The sequence below is a fragment of the Macrosteles quadrilineatus genome, unplaced genomic scaffold (genome assembly GCF_028750875.1).
Source record: "Macrosteles quadrilineatus isolate MER2022 unplaced genomic scaffold, UCM_ALF_1.0 Scaffold_2__2_contigs__length_208266976, whole genome shotgun sequence".
Lineage (NCBI taxonomy): Eukaryota > Metazoa > Arthropoda > Insecta > Hemiptera > Cicadellidae > Macrosteles > Macrosteles quadrilineatus.
In genome coordinates this window covers 126,121,217-126,137,542 of record NW_026542595.1, presented here as the reverse complement: position 1 = coordinate 126,137,542, position 16,326 = coordinate 126,121,217, and the positions used below count along the sequence as shown (strand labels likewise).

General features: G+C 36.2%; 1 protein-coding gene across 4 annotated transcripts in view; it reads left to right on the top strand.

Moving 5' to 3' along the window:
* Nucleotides 1–16,326, top strand: part of LOC128983900 (GTPase-activating protein CdGAPr) — a 131,993-nt gene that overhangs the window by 70,034 nt on the left and 45,633 nt on the right. The window contains exons 1-2 of one of the 4 annotated variants that reach the window (XM_054403158.1): nt 12,917–13,069; nt 13,906–14,165. The exons of the other annotated variants lie outside the window; for them this stretch is intronic. Of the exons in view, the coding sequence (XP_054259133.1) occupies nt 14,070–14,165 (96 nt within the window). The 5' untranslated portion in view covers nt 12,917–13,069; nt 13,906–14,069. Of the gene's footprint in view, nt 1–12,916; nt 13,070–13,905; nt 14,166–16,326 lie in introns of those variants that run through there. 4 annotated transcript variants of the gene reach the window in all.

Below are 16,326 nucleotides of genomic sequence, written 5' to 3'. Positions count from 1 at the left end.
AAACGAGTTCGTGAACAAGCAAGATCGGACCATGAAAACGGAGGTTTATAGGGGTTTTATGGGGTAAAAATTGGGTGTTCTAATTTTTTATCCTTAAAACATAAAATTTAGCAATTTCTTTCCATTTTGTAGAGCTTAAAAACAAATAATGTAGTATATTAAAGCGTTATTTATGCGCCTAATGGTTACGGAGAAAATTCCAAAAAAATGTAAATATAAATTTCCCATGTTTTATGGAGAATAAGTAAACTGTCGTTGTTTACTTGTTTATGAGCATATTTTGATCACAGTTGAAAATGCATTTATTTCATACTAAACTATTAGCATTTTGCAAAAAAAAAAAACTTTTTTACCCTCCCTTTTGCAGCAAACCTAGAGTACTCGTTAAATTAATGCGCTTTAAATAGGGAATACATGTGATATTTTTAAGGAGACCTTTTAGTGTAAATCCAATTAGGCAAATGCAAATTCACTTAGTCTGTAGGTTTGCTGCGGTGGGGGTATTTTCGAGCTATAACGGGTTTATGTAATGGAATATTCGATTGCTAAACGGTTTTTAGTATGGTAAATTCCGTTCTAGAGAGTTGTGGTTTCAAGCATTTCACATCAATAGATTCATACTACCAAACTCTTGTCATAGCCTGCCATCGTGCTACTATCATATTACTGTATATACCGGGCTAGGATCTAACGTTCTAGGATGGGGACATTAAAAATCTATAATTTTGTCAGCATCCAATGCGGTAATATTCTTCAACTCTTGTCTCTTGGTCTGGAACAATTTTCATTTTCTCCTCCTATACATAGTATATGGAGAAAGTATTATTTTCGTCAAAATAATGGAGTTTGACCTTTCAGTGGAAATATCCGTTTTGGCCCCTAAACCCAAAAAAGTGGTTTTTGAAGTGATGTCTCTGTGTCAATGTGTACAAAGCTACATGTGGTCCGATTTTATTAATTTTGTGTCAGGGGTTTTTTCTCTTTTTTTTTTTTTGAAAGTTTAATTTTTAATGGTGATTTCCCCTGAACTCCTTAAAAAATTGAAAATCAGATTTTTATGTAAATAACTCGTACAATTTTTGTTAAAACCTAGTATGTTGTGGTCTTTTTGTCTTTAAATGAAACCTTACACCCACCAATGCTGTATGATTTACGGCTCAAAATTTATTGCAATTTAAGTGTTTGTTCCCCATAAAATATCATAGTTACCACCCACCTCTTACCCATGATAAGGGTTGTTGACAAGCTAATGAGAAAGCGGTTATGTGCTTAATTATATAACAGATTACAGCATTATGTAGTTGTATAGACTGTAAAGAGGTTTACATGTATTTTTGTTACCAGCAGTATTTTTCTTTGGTGAGACAGTATAGTTTCCAATAGTGGGAAATTTATTAGTTTTATTAATTGTACTATTTTGTTTCAGGTAATCATTTTTGCTCAGCTCGCACAGTATCGTAAGTATTATATGCTATACAAACGACCAAATAAAATGACTTTATACCAACGTTTATGATACTTAGCAGTAATTTTCATCCGATAATTTTATGGTTTATTAAGTTTATAACGGAGTTTGTGACACAGTAATTTACTTGAATTTACATCGGTAGATGCCAGCTGAAATTACAACCCTACCTTTTGACTTTTCATCACGTACGATTAACTTTGAAAAAAAAATTACCAAATAATATTCAAGGTTTGAGAGATTAGCCAGTTCCAAAAATGAACGTCAAACAAAGGGCCCGGTTGCTAGAAATCGAAAACTATAGTCTGAGTGATTGAATCTGTCTTCATCTACCTGGTGGTACTATGGCTAGTCCCAGGAGACAGGTTCTATAATACACACTTTAATCTCCGTGAACATTACTGACTGTTGTGACATATGAGCTCAGTTTCAACATAAATGTGAAGTTCTTATTGAAGCTGTCACCGGGGGGGGGGTTGTGTTGTGGTGTCGAGATGAAACAGTGTCGACAGCTGGGATGGCGGCGACCATCACACACACAGCAATCACAGCTGATTGGTGATAACCGGAAACTAGTGATATCACTGTCAGGGTGACGTCTCGACCCTACCCGTACTTCCGGTGATGCGGTGATACGGTCCAGATGTATCAGGGCAGCATCGACTGTACCAGAAACTGTCAAACTAGACCTAGGCTAGAAGTGGTCGCGGAAGTGGATCGAGTTATCTCTTCGATGAAATCCTTTGGTGATTGGCGTTGATTGAACCCGGGACCTTAGGGACCAAAGTCTCCGCTTTGCCACTGGACCAGCTCGCTCCCCAACACACAACATACTATATCATCATGTATTATTGTGATATATGTTGATGTAAGTAATTCGTGTAACGATTCTAAGGTGATGTCTAGTTACTAATACACTCAGGTTACAAAACAAAAGGTTTCGGAGGTGTTTAATTTGCTGTGAATTCCAGTTTGTTATTTTTACCTCCACGACCATAATAATAGACAAAAAATGAATCAAATATGCTAGGTTGTGATAGAGCCAAAATTACTACGAATTTTAACGAGTCCTCTTTACTGAACGTCTCAAATACAAGTGTACTCTTTTCCAAAGATAACTTTCACAGGACACATAGTATCAAATCACTAGACAGATTTTCATTATTAGCGAATTTCCCTATAGGGAAGTAGCTATTACCGTAGGTAGCATGGTAAGACCTAGGCCCGGGACCGATTTACTTTTTCATTTTGATGTCCCCAGAGGCCAAAAACACCATTAGTTAAAATTTGTATATATGTATATATATATATATATATATACATATAGAGAGAGATTTATATATATATATATATATATATGTGTGTCCGTGAACGCGATAACTTGAGTAATTTTTGTCCGATTTTGATGAAATTTGGTTTAAAGGTGTAAAGCGGGATAAACTTGAATGAGTTCGCGAACCAGCACGATCGGACCATGGGAACGGGGTTTTACGGGGGGTTTTATGTTGTAAAAATTGGTTTTTCTCACTTTTGACTCTCAAAACACAAAATTTCCCAATTTTTCTTTAGACCACTTTAAAGAGCTTAAAAAACCAATAATTTAGTATATAAAAGTATTTTTGTTCAGTTGTTGGTATCGGAGAAAATTAAACAAAATTTTAATTAAAAATTTCCATGTTATTCTTATGGAGAATATTGTAAAATGTTGTAGTTTGCTTGTTTATGGATATATTTTTAGCAAATTTAATTATTTTATACTAAGCTATTAATATTTTACTAAAAAACACACTTTATTAGTTTCTTTGTAGCAGCAAACCTACTACTCGTTAAACCTTATGTTATTTAAATATATTTAATGAAAATCAATTCAGACAAATGGAAATTTGCTTAGTCTGCAGGTTTACTGCGGCGGAGGTATTATTATGTTAAGGCATGTTTACGTTGTTCATAGAATATGCTATTTAGTTCTTGTTTCATTTGTACACATAGTGCCTAAAAATGAAGGGTTGCCCTTGCTCTCAAATCAAACACTTTTTACGCTTATGATCTGTATGATTGTCTATGGCCCCAAACAAATTATTATTCATAAATTCCAAAATGATTTAAAGGGTATCTGAATTTATGTCTGAGATGTTTACTGTAATATCACACACAATACACAATACCACAAGTCACTTTCCAGAAGTCAGCTGAGAAATCTCGCGGCCTTCCCGGGAGAATTGACAGCGTGAAATATGGCGGGAAAACAAACGGCACCACGGCACATTGTTGGCGAGAGCAGAGGTGAAAAGTGGCCGAACAAATCTGCGTCAATATTGGCCAATGCTCTGTATGTCTTGCACACGAATTGCGTTCTTTCTTTTGTTGTTCTTTAACAATGAGTTCTAGTGTGGAAAGTTATGATGAGGTAAAAAATAGATACATCGTTATGTGTTATTTTATTATGTTTTTGACATACAACATTTTTATAGTGAGCTTATGAGCTTATGTGAAGGTAAGTTTTGAAGCAGTTTTCGTTTCTGTATTACTGTGTGAAAGTAGGCCTACTGGATTTGAATGATGTTTTTGACTTAAATTTTTAATATTCGTGTTAAAAGTACTTTCAAAGTGGAAAGACTCTATTTTTTGTTATATTGAAGAAACAATTTATCCAGTAGTTCGTTAGTTGTAATTCTACAATAGCACACGATCTTGGTTGAAAAGAAACAGCTGATCTTAGTAACATAGCTACCAGGGTAATCTCACTCCATTGTAAAAACTCACCTTGAATTCATGCCCACCTTCAAATACGTTCCCAACGTGCGATGTTTTCTAAAAAAATCAACTAATTTATCTAGGTTAAAATTTTAAACAATTAAACATTTTTCATTTCAACACTTATAGAAAAATCGTTATACTTTCTTTGAATAGCGGATCTGGTGTAGAAAAATTTTATGAACGCTTAGGGTTTTAATGTGTATCGATTCTTTTTGTGTTAAAATTCCACGAACGTATGATGCACATTTTATGTTTGAAATCTACGCTGAAGGTAAATCGCTACTGTAACGTTATGCGGATCATGCAAGTTCACCGCATGCCTCAAGCTCCATTCTTGGAATATTCTCGTTTTTGTCTCTGCATAAGGAGAAAGTTTTGACGAGAAAGTTATCAGATCATTTGATGAAAAGGAAAACCGCCGTATTAAGTGTTTAAATCGGTTAAATGCTTTGAAGATTCCCATTTTTAGGTTGTTGCTAGTTTTACAATAAAATTTTACTGTGCGTAGTTCATTAATATAGCTACTGGCGAAGTGTGCTGAGTGTTTTATTCGCCAACTTTTCTACCAAGTCAAACTGATATGACAACTTATTGTACATTATAGCATCGTTTAATGACATGGTAAAAAAATTATAGGTCTCGCCACCCTAAGTTGAGGCAGCCCAGACGGACGGGCAGGGTCATTATCGGCCGGTCCCGCCCGACCCTTTATAATCCGATTAGTGACACTTCCGTGAACGCTCTATTTCCATAATTGTCATTAACAAAGTTAAAAACCGATGTATAAATTTAGTCTTTTACAGTAATAACGTCGATTTAACAAACATTTCCGTTTTTGTCCCATCAAAATCGGACAATGTTTACGGTTTTTGGATTTTGGGATCTACTCTACTTTGTTTTTTGTTTATAGCTCACAAACCGTAAACATTGTCCGATTTTGATGGGACAGTATTTTATAGGGAAGTAGGGACAAAATTAAATTTAAGAACACTGTGAGTGGTTCACTCAAAATAATAATAATAATAATAATAATAATAATATGCTACCGATTTTCAATATAGATAGGTGTATACTTCAGTGTGTAAAGTGAATGGTAGTATTGCTCGAGCTGCTGTAGCTTGTACAGTAATACAACAGACAGTAGTGATCATTGACCAATAACCACTATGATTGACCCCCCTCTCCCTCCCCCCTGTTGTACCAAGTTCGCGGTTTTTGTCGCGGAGACACTCAGGAATGTTTAAATGACCGTCGGTCATTGCTATCTTGCCTCCCGTCGCACCGTAATCGACGACGACCATGTTTGGTCTTGGTCGGGTATTGAACTAGCCGTCGTATTGTGGTTGTATGAAATTTAGCTGACGAATTTGGTGATAGCTGTAGTATTACATAGAACCTTTGGTGGTTGTTTCAAAAGAATTATTAACAAGCTGGCCAAGAATTGTACAGGCGTTTGCAGGATCAAACTATCACACAATCAACCCTTATAGCCTGTTTGATGGAACTTGTCTTGTGACTGGAAGTCTTAACTGTTACTTGTCTCACACGGGCTTCAAACTAATGTCCATTCTCAGGAAAATGGAGAGTTATATTCAATCTTACCACAGAGAAGTTAGGTACGAAGGAAAATTGCTTATGGGATGACTGAGCACTTTCATTTCTAGTATGTTGTGTCAAAAAAACCAACCTGAGCGGCGAGCACTGTGCGGAATTCCTATTGCAAATTTCCCAGGGTCTACTCCACCTTGAGCGTTGCAGGAAATTAGGGTGAGGATGAGGTGATGGACTTTGCCCTAGACACCAGCGACTACTAGACACCACATCAGTGTCCATTGAAAGACCGAATGTGATCATTCAGACCATAGTTGATTGCTTGCGAGCTACAATTTTAATCATGCTATAGAAGATCATGTAATTCAGTAAAAGGGAGGCAGCGCCTTTTGTGTATCATTGCCTTTGAATGCTGTAGCAGACACCCATGTGAATCAGTTGTTGGACACCGTTTAATAAACCCCTCAGCATGTGCTAACTATTGAAGTGCTGTACTGTCAGTTGAGTAGTTGGCCCTGAAGATGGATGGCTGTGCGTTCCGAAACGTCGGCCTCTAGTTTAGCTTATTCAACGACACGGTCATCACCCGGAGACCTAGATTTGACAATCTGCTTTGACCGTGGAAGCCTATTACCTAAATTACCATTGAGGTAGTTTTAGCTCCTCGTGCTATGAAAGATAGGGACATAGTTGCGATGGTTTACAATTAATTTAGTTGCCCTTGTTTAAAATTATTAAAAATAAAACATTGTTTTACATCAGCATACACTTTCGTTGGATCAATTGAACAAAATATTTTCATTCCTAAACAAACAGGCAACTCAAAGAGAGTGTGTGGAATCTGTGCTAAAACTTAAAAATGGAAAGTTCATTTCTTTGCTGTTTGTATAGTTTAACATGATATGTAGAGACCGATGTATATATGCTTGACGGATGATTGTGGGCGTCTAGTTAATGACGGCGGGAAGACGATGACGCTGCGATCGCACAAAAATGCTCCCTAATTACGCGAATCAACGCCCAACACTCCAACTATCATCCATCAACAACATATTCCCACGACAAATGGAGAATGCTTTGAATGGTTCCATGCGCATTGAAATATGCTTGACAAAATGTCGAAACTGGGCACAGCTGTCGTAGATTATTTGGGCGTTTATGGTCATGGTCAAGAAACAGCTGTTCTTAGTCAGTAACAAAGCTATACAAATAATCCCACTCCATTTACACTCTTCGTTCATATTCAGCCAAAAAATATGATTAAAACACAGTATTTTTTTACATTGGATTATAAGAGGTTCTAAGGAACTAAAATACACTTTTCTATATACATTTTAACCTAACTTTTACAGGGAAGGTAAAGTTTCGTGATATTTTACCCCAAGTTTCACTAACGTATTGAAGTATTCTCAGGGGAGATTTCATCTCTTTGGTTCTTCCTTTTCTCTGTAGCCAGCGGCAACTTGGACGTGCCTCAATTCCTATCATCACATTACAGTTTTAGCGAATTTCCCTATAGGGAAGTAGCTATTACCGTAGGTGGCACGTTAAGACCTAGACCCGGGACCGATTTACTTTTTCATTTTGATGTCCCCAGAGGCCAAAAACACCATTCGTTCAAATTTTTATATATGTGTATATATATATATATATATAGATTTATATATATATATATATATATGTGTCCGTGAACGCGATAACTTGAGTAATTTTTGTCCGATTTTGATGAAATTTGGTTTAAAGGTGTAAGGCGGGATAAACTTGAATGAGTTCGCGAACCAGCACGATCGGACCATGGGAACGGGGCTTTACGGGAGGTTTTATGGGATAAAAATTGGTTTTTCTCACTTTTGACCCTCAAAACACAAAATTTCCCGATTTCTCTTTAGACCTTTTTAAAGAGCTTAAAAAAACAAATAATTTAGTATATAAAAGTATTTTTGTTCGATTATTAGTAACGGAGAAAATTAAAAAAATTGTTAATTTAAAATTCCCGTGTTATTCTTATGGAGAATATTGTCAAATGTTGTAGTTTGCTTGTTTATGGATATATTTTGATCAAACTTGGCAAATTTATTTATTTTGTACTAAGCTATCAATATTTTACTCAAAAACACAATTTATTAGTTTCCTTGTAGCAGCAAACCTAGGTACTCGTTAAACCTAATGTTATTAAAATATATTTATCTGAAAATCAATTCAGACAAATGGAAATTCGCTTAGTCGGCAGGTTTGCTGCGGCGGGGGTATTTATATTTCCTTTAGAAATTCATTTACAGTAATGTTCCAAATCGTAATACTCTGTACAGATAATGTTTGTTTTAGTGGTATTATTGTTAATGAATGCATTCTTAGCTAATTAAACTCTGTAAAAAGATTCTGCGAGAGGGTTAACGAATTTCCCTACAGGGAAGGAGCTAGGCCAAAAACACTATTCTTTCAAATTTATGCATATTATTGTGAATCGATATCACGAGTAATTTTGGTCCGATTTTGATCAAAACGGAGACAGGTATAGCTATACATTATCAAGAGACAAATATAATGGGTTTCCCTCGCTATTCTCCAGCTTTTCTTGTTATGGCGGGTAAAGCTCGAGTGAAATAAGTTAAATCAGTGTTCGCCGCGGTTTCCTGTGTAAAGACGTCTGCTTTTCACTTGCAATGATATTCGTCTACGATCTCTAGATCTCGGCTGGAGGAGGTTTAGATTAAAACGTCGTTTGTGCTATGTGCTGAATTGTTTTGTCTGATATTTTTAGTACGACGAAAATGATTTTCTCACTGTTTATGTGTGAACTATTTTAATTATTAGTACAAAAGATGTGACGACTCATGATAATTAGAAGTGTTGTAGACAATTCATTTCAGTGAAATAATTGTTTCAAAGTGTTGTCTTAAAGAACGTAAAATGAACTAAACAATTTATTCCTAATTCAAAATCTATTCTCAACATGTAATGCCTTTAATACCAATAATTCAAGGTATTTCGTACCTTATAACCCGTGTCTCAAACATAAGTGAACAGCCATTTAAAATCTAACTTGAATGAATTAACACGATTTCAAGTAAAATTTTACGTACTCATTGGGGTGTTTATAATTGAACATAACTTTCAGTGGTCATTGTTGCTAGCAGACAAAGTTAGTCTCCTCTATGGGGGAGCGAGCTGGTCTAGTGGTTAGAGCAGAGCGCGGGACTCCAGTTTCTGGGGTCCCGGGTTCAAATCCCACGAAATCACCAATGGATATTAAGTGATAATGCCGTAACTCCTAGGTCTAGCCTGGAGTAATGTGAAAAACAATTCCGGGCTCGTGCCTATCTTCCTAGGACAAAAAATGTAGGAATTCGTTTCAGGGAAGTTGCACATCTATATGAGGTTCATACCTGCAAATCTTTATAGGGAGACCTGATAAACAAAAACATTATATAAATTCGAAATACACCAACAACTAAATGAAACTTTATAAGCATTGCAACAATATAGTTCTCACGTGAACCCAAACGTCTCTTCTATAATTTCTTGCCCATGTTTTCACCACGTTCTTGTGTGATTGTTTGTCGCAGTCTCCTTGTGTCGTATTCGCAGTACTATCACGATCTCACTCCCACCACTTCCTCAGTACTGTAGTGTCGCCGCCTCGTAAAAGTAGTTAACCGTCCTACAACACAGTCAACACTTGGCGGTTTACAACCTCTTGAAGTGCATTTGGAAGTGTTAAGAGAAAGCATTCATTGCTTCTGTGTGGAGGGTTATGGATTTTGAGAATCAATTCTGGTTTACTAGTTTAGATCAGCGGTTGAAATATTAAGATTACTTGGGACTAATGTGGAAACATTTTTGACATAACTTGGTGTAAGATCTGTTTTGTTCGCCCATGTATTAAAATTGAATGAAGTATTGTTTGCTACATCAAATTGAAAGCCTCCCCTGACTGGTTTGTCTAATTTTCCATTTTCCCAACTAGTTTAAAGTCTGAAATTCGGTATACTCAGGTAAATAAGAAGAAAAGTTAAGATGTTTTCTTATAACGGCTTTACTTTAAAGCGGGCCCTGGAAACCCTTAAAGTTTCAGTGTTTTCATATATGTTTCTTAAAAACATTTTTCCTCAGCTCGTGTGCATTGCAGGGGAAATCTACTGTTAAAGCCTGTAGATATGCAGAATCCCTTTATAAATTTAAATAGACTCAAAAATAAGCACAACAAAATTAATTTTTAAAAAATCAACATGGGCCGGCCTTATTGGTTGCTATGCTGGTAACGAAATAACAACGAAATATAAACAGAAAATCTAAACAAATGGAAGGAATTCCAATCACATGTTTTATTTACAGCGTGGATTGAAAATAGAGAAGTTTGTACAATCCATATTTTTGGGCGAGTTTTCGACCACGGGCAACCTTTAGTTCCTATTGTTATTCAATTTTAGATATTTGTTCATCGTACCATCAGTGTAGTTCATTTTTTAAGTAACCAAAAATTACATTTAATTGCATACAACAGTGTAAAAATAATAACATGTATCGTCGGGTAAATATTTTTTTACAAAATTGGAATTTGTAAACTGAACTGAAATGGATTGTATTGCTGAAGAGGAAGGGACGTTTTTGCTGCGTCATCGGCAGTCAGTGCACTTGAGTGCTGACTTCACCACTCTTCTCTTCTGTCATGTACAATCAATCAATGACGTCATCCATACTTCCCGGAATGTACCGCATAAATATGAGATATGTACTGTAATTCTTTGCAACATTTAGAAAGCACAAAAATACGTCAAATAACACTTGTAATAATATATCTACACTTACAGTTCATTCACGAGACGGTAAATACAAAAAGATGGTAAGAGGTGATCGATTTCGATTGGGCACTCCAATTATCAGACCCAATAGGCGAATGACAAGAATCTCAATGGTGTATCTTATATACTATTGGTTACCGGAAGCACCAGCCAAGAATTTGTTGTAAGTACAATTGGAGTAAAAATTCACTTGTTTAATTATTAGCTTATTTCTATTATTACATCCCCCTGAAAATGGAAAGAAAATTATATTTCATTAAATACTGATTGTGTCTATTCGCATACGTGAATGGAAGTACAAAAATAATCATGTTTACGCACTGTACAACCGTTCGGTAAAAACTCTGTTTAAAATGTGTAAAATAGTTAAAATATTTTAAATTGAGTCAACATGTGTTTCCCCCTCCCGAATTTAATTCGCGCAATTCACAATTCCAGTTAAAATTGCGTAACGGCCGCGAGACCTTGTAAGATAATCTGAGGCGCATTAGCCCTGATGACGGAGAGAGTTTGTGAAACGTCCGAAACGTCTGAAACTGTGTCCATTCGAGGACAACATATGTCATCTGTCGTGTTATCATGGTGGCTGGCGGGTTAATGGCACTTCTGGGGCTTGTAAAACCTAACGGGAACAACTCTACTGTCGCGTATTACGGTTGTTGACAATATGGGTCGCAATTTAGATGATACGCGTGGCCCACTCTCATTTGATAGCCTGTAGTGGTGCACACACAAACTAGGTTAAAGGCTATTTGAAATTGTTGTAGGAGAGTGTATGGCTTCTTAACATTCCCCAACATTCGAGTGAATTATCTGGAACGTTCTACCCTGACTGGAGTGTTTCCAAACTTTCCAGAATATTTTTTCTTTCTGTCGAATGTTCTGGACTTTTTCTAGAATGTTTTAGGCGAAGTCTTATTCCCTTATACCTTCAAAAGAGCACCCCGTGACATAGTTATAATGAAGGTGCTCTGAAGGATGGATATAAAACAGAATTAGGTTTGAATTAGTGTGCTTTGTGTGCTATACGTATTTTTTAATGCGAAATTATCCGTGTTTCTTGATGATCCTGTGATAAATAAGGGATACGGCATGTTTTTGGAAGGGTGTTCCGTTATGTCCGTTGTGATTTTATTCACTATCATAAAATATTCTTTGTTTGTAAAAGAAGTAGATTTAACTAAATTTCCTGTGGATAAAATAAATGATTCTTAAATGTATATCAATCACATGCCGCTTTTTCATCATGTGTCATTGTAATGACTGTGTTACCATCAAGTATGGGTAGTTTTATGGTTGGCATCTTTACACGCACAGTGCTGTGAGACCTGTGTGGTGTTCTTTAGTCAAGGAACAGCGGTCGTCCTTAACCGCAAAGTTGCCAGCGGAAGTCGCTTGTTAACAAGATGCCCGGGAATTTGGAGTAAATAAGCGCGAAGGACGACATTGCGAAAACCAAAACAAGCCACAAGCAGAGGCGATCACCGCCTATAGTCTGTTTGGTGGAACCAGTCTTCTGAACCTCTGTCTACCTGGAACTGACTCAGGCCCAAACCTATTGGCTAGTTACCAGGTAAACGGTAGGACGGGAGACAGGTTTCATAATACAGACTACAACGGCAAAAGGTTACTTGGATACAGGTTCTCTCGGATTTTTAAAATTTCTGCTTTGAACATTTTTACTTTTGAAGGTTTTTTAATGGTGAAAAATCTGATGAAATTGGAGAATCTTATCTTTAAAAGCGGTGTGGAATAAATGCATTTGTGAGTATGCTAAATTAATTGTACAACTTGGCAAGCTGTCAACTCAGTACAATCATTCGATGAGAGCTAGCACTGGTAGCTCTTTCTTAAGGAAGGATCGCTCATCAAAAACTTGTAGCTGTCCTTATGTAAGGATTGCTCATCAAAAACTGGTAGCTCTTTCTTAAGGAAGGATCGCTCATCAAAAACTGGTAGCTCTCCTCACGGGAGGATCGCTCATCAAAATCTAGTAGCTTTCATCACGGAACGATCGCTCATAAAAAAACTTAACTAGTAGCTCTCTTAATGGAAGGATCACTTATCAAAACTGCTCCTTGTGGAAGGATTGTTTTTCAAAAACTGATATGTCTCCTTAGGGGAGGATATCTAATCTCTCATCACAAAACCACCTCAAGTCCTACGTTGATTATTCTAGTATTGTTTACACATTATGCGTTACGCGTTACGCAGTGTTGTGGTTGTAGGTTGAGGCAAGGTGAAGGTTGTACGGCGCAACTCTCAGCATCTCGCCCACAGCATCGATCCAACCAGTCTTCCTCAGCCCGGCGACCGGGCAGTGTCGCGGCGAGCCATTGTGCTCCGTGTGTCGCCGGCAGCAAGGCTCATTCTCGCGTGCAACGGTCCACCTGTTGTCAGTGTGTGAGGAGAATGTGTGATAGTGGAGTGAAATGGTGACGTGTGATGACGTAAAAGGTTTCTTGTAACTTGGATCTTGGGAAATTTTAATTTGGTTGGTTTGAAATTCCCATCAAAGTGCGACGTACGTTTACATTATACTGTTTTTCAAATTTTGTCTTTAAAATAGGGCGTAAGTGCGATTTCGCATAAGCACTATGTTTACAAGAACAATATGAAAAATCGTATTCATTTCGCTATGGCATTGTTTAGTTTCTTGATTTACAGTACCTAGATTATACACCTTTTATTGTGTTAATTTAATTAATAGTTTGTTTGGCTATCTTTTCCCAGTCAAAGTGTTTTTACAATATAACAAATTTTAAAAAATCGTGGGTTCACCCTTTTACTGTAACACAAATAAAATAAATCGTAGTTTTGCCATAAACAAAATTTTAGTTGTTTTGCTAAGTACCGGTACCTAGTTCGACGTTAACAATATTCAAGTCGTGATACTCGAAAACGATTTTTTTTGGCTAGTTTCAACCCAAAATGTAAAATATCTTATATTGATGGATCGAAGTTTCAATTTCACCATCTACTGTCGCTTAGCTAAATGTTCGCAACACAAGTCCTGTTTTGTTTTTACATTTGGCACTCGGCTCTTTCATTGAGTCGATCTGTAAATACTCCCCCCCCCCCCCCCCACCACGACCACCGTCAAAGCCATTTTCATTCCACTCATTGTTTTCTGTTTTTCAGTCGCTCGTTTGTACGTGAAGTCGCTAAAACATCGGCGACGAAATTAATTAGTGAAATTCTCGTTTTTCCACTCTAAACCGGTTCGGGAAAACCAGTTTCAATATTCTTTTTGCTAGAGTTAGGTATTGGTGTTGTCGTAATTTGATGGGTTTGAAATGTTAATTTATTAATAGTATCGGTATGATTCAGTTTGATCTTGGAACTGAAGACTGTATACACATTACACACTTGGTTTGTAGCGTCCGATTTGTACTGAAATTGAAATTAACTTCAATGGTTGGATGGAGATATTGAGAGTGCAGTGTTAGTGTTGGTGTGCCTATGGTGGTCCATGGTGGTGGTATGGTGCAGTTATGGTGGCCGGTGTCAGTGCTATGGTAATGCCTGAACTCGCAGGATTATGCTGCATGTTCCTACACTGCTGCAATGACATGCTACCAGATTGTTCGGTAAGTTTCATTGTGCACATTTTACACAGTTCATGGTTTGAATAAGGAATTTCGAAGGGACCGGTGCGCAATGGGAATTTTAATAGATTTAAAAACTCGTTTTTGAGGGGAAATGCAATATAAACTTATATACCTTTTAAAGATTATATTTGTGAAAGACATTTGGGCTAACAAAACCCTACCTAGTTAACCTTCAAACTAAATTTGTTAATATATTTTTGTGGCATAAAGAGTGACTTATCCACCTCAATCGGGTTACAATTAATTATTAAAAGCTACTAGCCTATTTCAAATTCATTTCCATAAACAGTTTCGTCTTTTGTATACATTCTGACTGTGTTTAAACTTTCAACAGAAGGATTAACTGTTTGGTTACAAATCACATTTAAAACCATTATACATAAAGTCAGCATCACTAGATCTATGAAAGTAAACTTTAGCAATGAATACAGAACCTTTTTTATTCATTGGCTTTATGAATAAAAATTAATCCCTAGGAGGAGAAGTCCAACATTAAATTACCTTTTTAGTTTATTTTATTAAGCATATAGAAGATAAGATGAATGTTTATGGATTAAAAAAACTGGTTTTAGTCAGTAACAAAGCTCCAATCTCACTACAATAACATCTCATTTCTACACTCATCCTTCACTTATTTGGGTGAAATGCGCTTAGTTATGGCCCCATCTCAATTAGTAACAAAATGGTAAAAATATAATACACAGGTTTTATACAGTATAACCCTTAGATCGCATCGGTGATAAAATCACGTCAATGTTGGAAGTATTTTTATTACAAGTTGAAATGCTATTTAAAATAAATTCATATTTCTCATAAAATTTTCCGCAATGATATCGTATACGAATCAATAATACTATCGTATATGAATCAATAATTGCAAGGAAATCCAACGGAAATGTATTTCAATTATCTCAGTTTCGTTGTAAACTTTTGCTACTGACAAAATCGCGTTGATTCTGTTCAAACATTTTCTAAATTAAAAAGTTCTATTGTTTTAATAAACATGTCACGGGTAATACTCTATGTGCACTGTAGACGTACAAATCATAGACTGGAACATCACGTAGGCAAATGACGATTATTTCCTTCTTGAAACGAATCCTCCAGTAATGTCCCAGATTCACTTAGGAGTCTTGAGTTATTTTTTTTAGATTATATGAAATCTTTTACTGAGTTTTCTTTCTTCTTATTCTTAAAGAGAAGTTGAATCCGCCGATGCACTTCAATAAGTTCAAAAACAATCTATCCTAAATTCAATTCAAGCAGCGTGGATGATAGAAAGGTACGGGGCCATCAGTGTTCCAGTCGCAATGAACGTTTCATCATTTACTCTTGCCCTTTACTACATGTACTATTGGGGACCTCGATAAGAAGTAACCTTGATAACAAGTTTTGTTTGAGAATTCCCCATTAGAGACTTGTAATCAAGATTTTACGTTTAGATTAATAAATATACTTTATGTCTTGCAGTAACTGTTATTTGTTGTTTGTCGATGTTTGAAATTGAATATTTCATTGAATAAACTTTATCTACTGCACAAATAATCCACTAATTTAAATATCGTGTTATTGATTCTAACGTTTCGTTTGTTATAACTTTGTCAAAACAAACTAAACAGACCAAGAGGTGTTCAAGCGGTTGCAGCTTTTCGTTAGTTAAGGCCTATAGCAAAATCAAAAGGTCACCGATTCGATCCTGAAAAAAGTGTGTAGCTGTTTGATGGTTTGAAAATGGACCCAGCTGTCCTTGATCATTGGGCTTTTAATGGTCCTGACTAATGAATCAGCTGATCTTAGTCAGTAAGCTACAAAGCTCATTTACTTCACTCTACACTCATCCTTCACTCATATTTGGGTTAAATACGCATCTAGGTGGCATTCCCATCAACTGATAACGATAATTACAATACTTAACATTACTTGACATTAAAGACAATCAGGTATTGTATATTATGTACAACATAACATATTAGCGAATTTCCCTATAGGGAAGTAGCTATTACCGTAGGTGGCACGGTAAGACCTAGACCCGGGACCGATTTACTTTTTCATTTTGATGTCCCCAGAGGCCAAAAACACCATTCGTTCAAATTTTTATATATGTATATATAAATATATATATATATAGACTTTTATATAT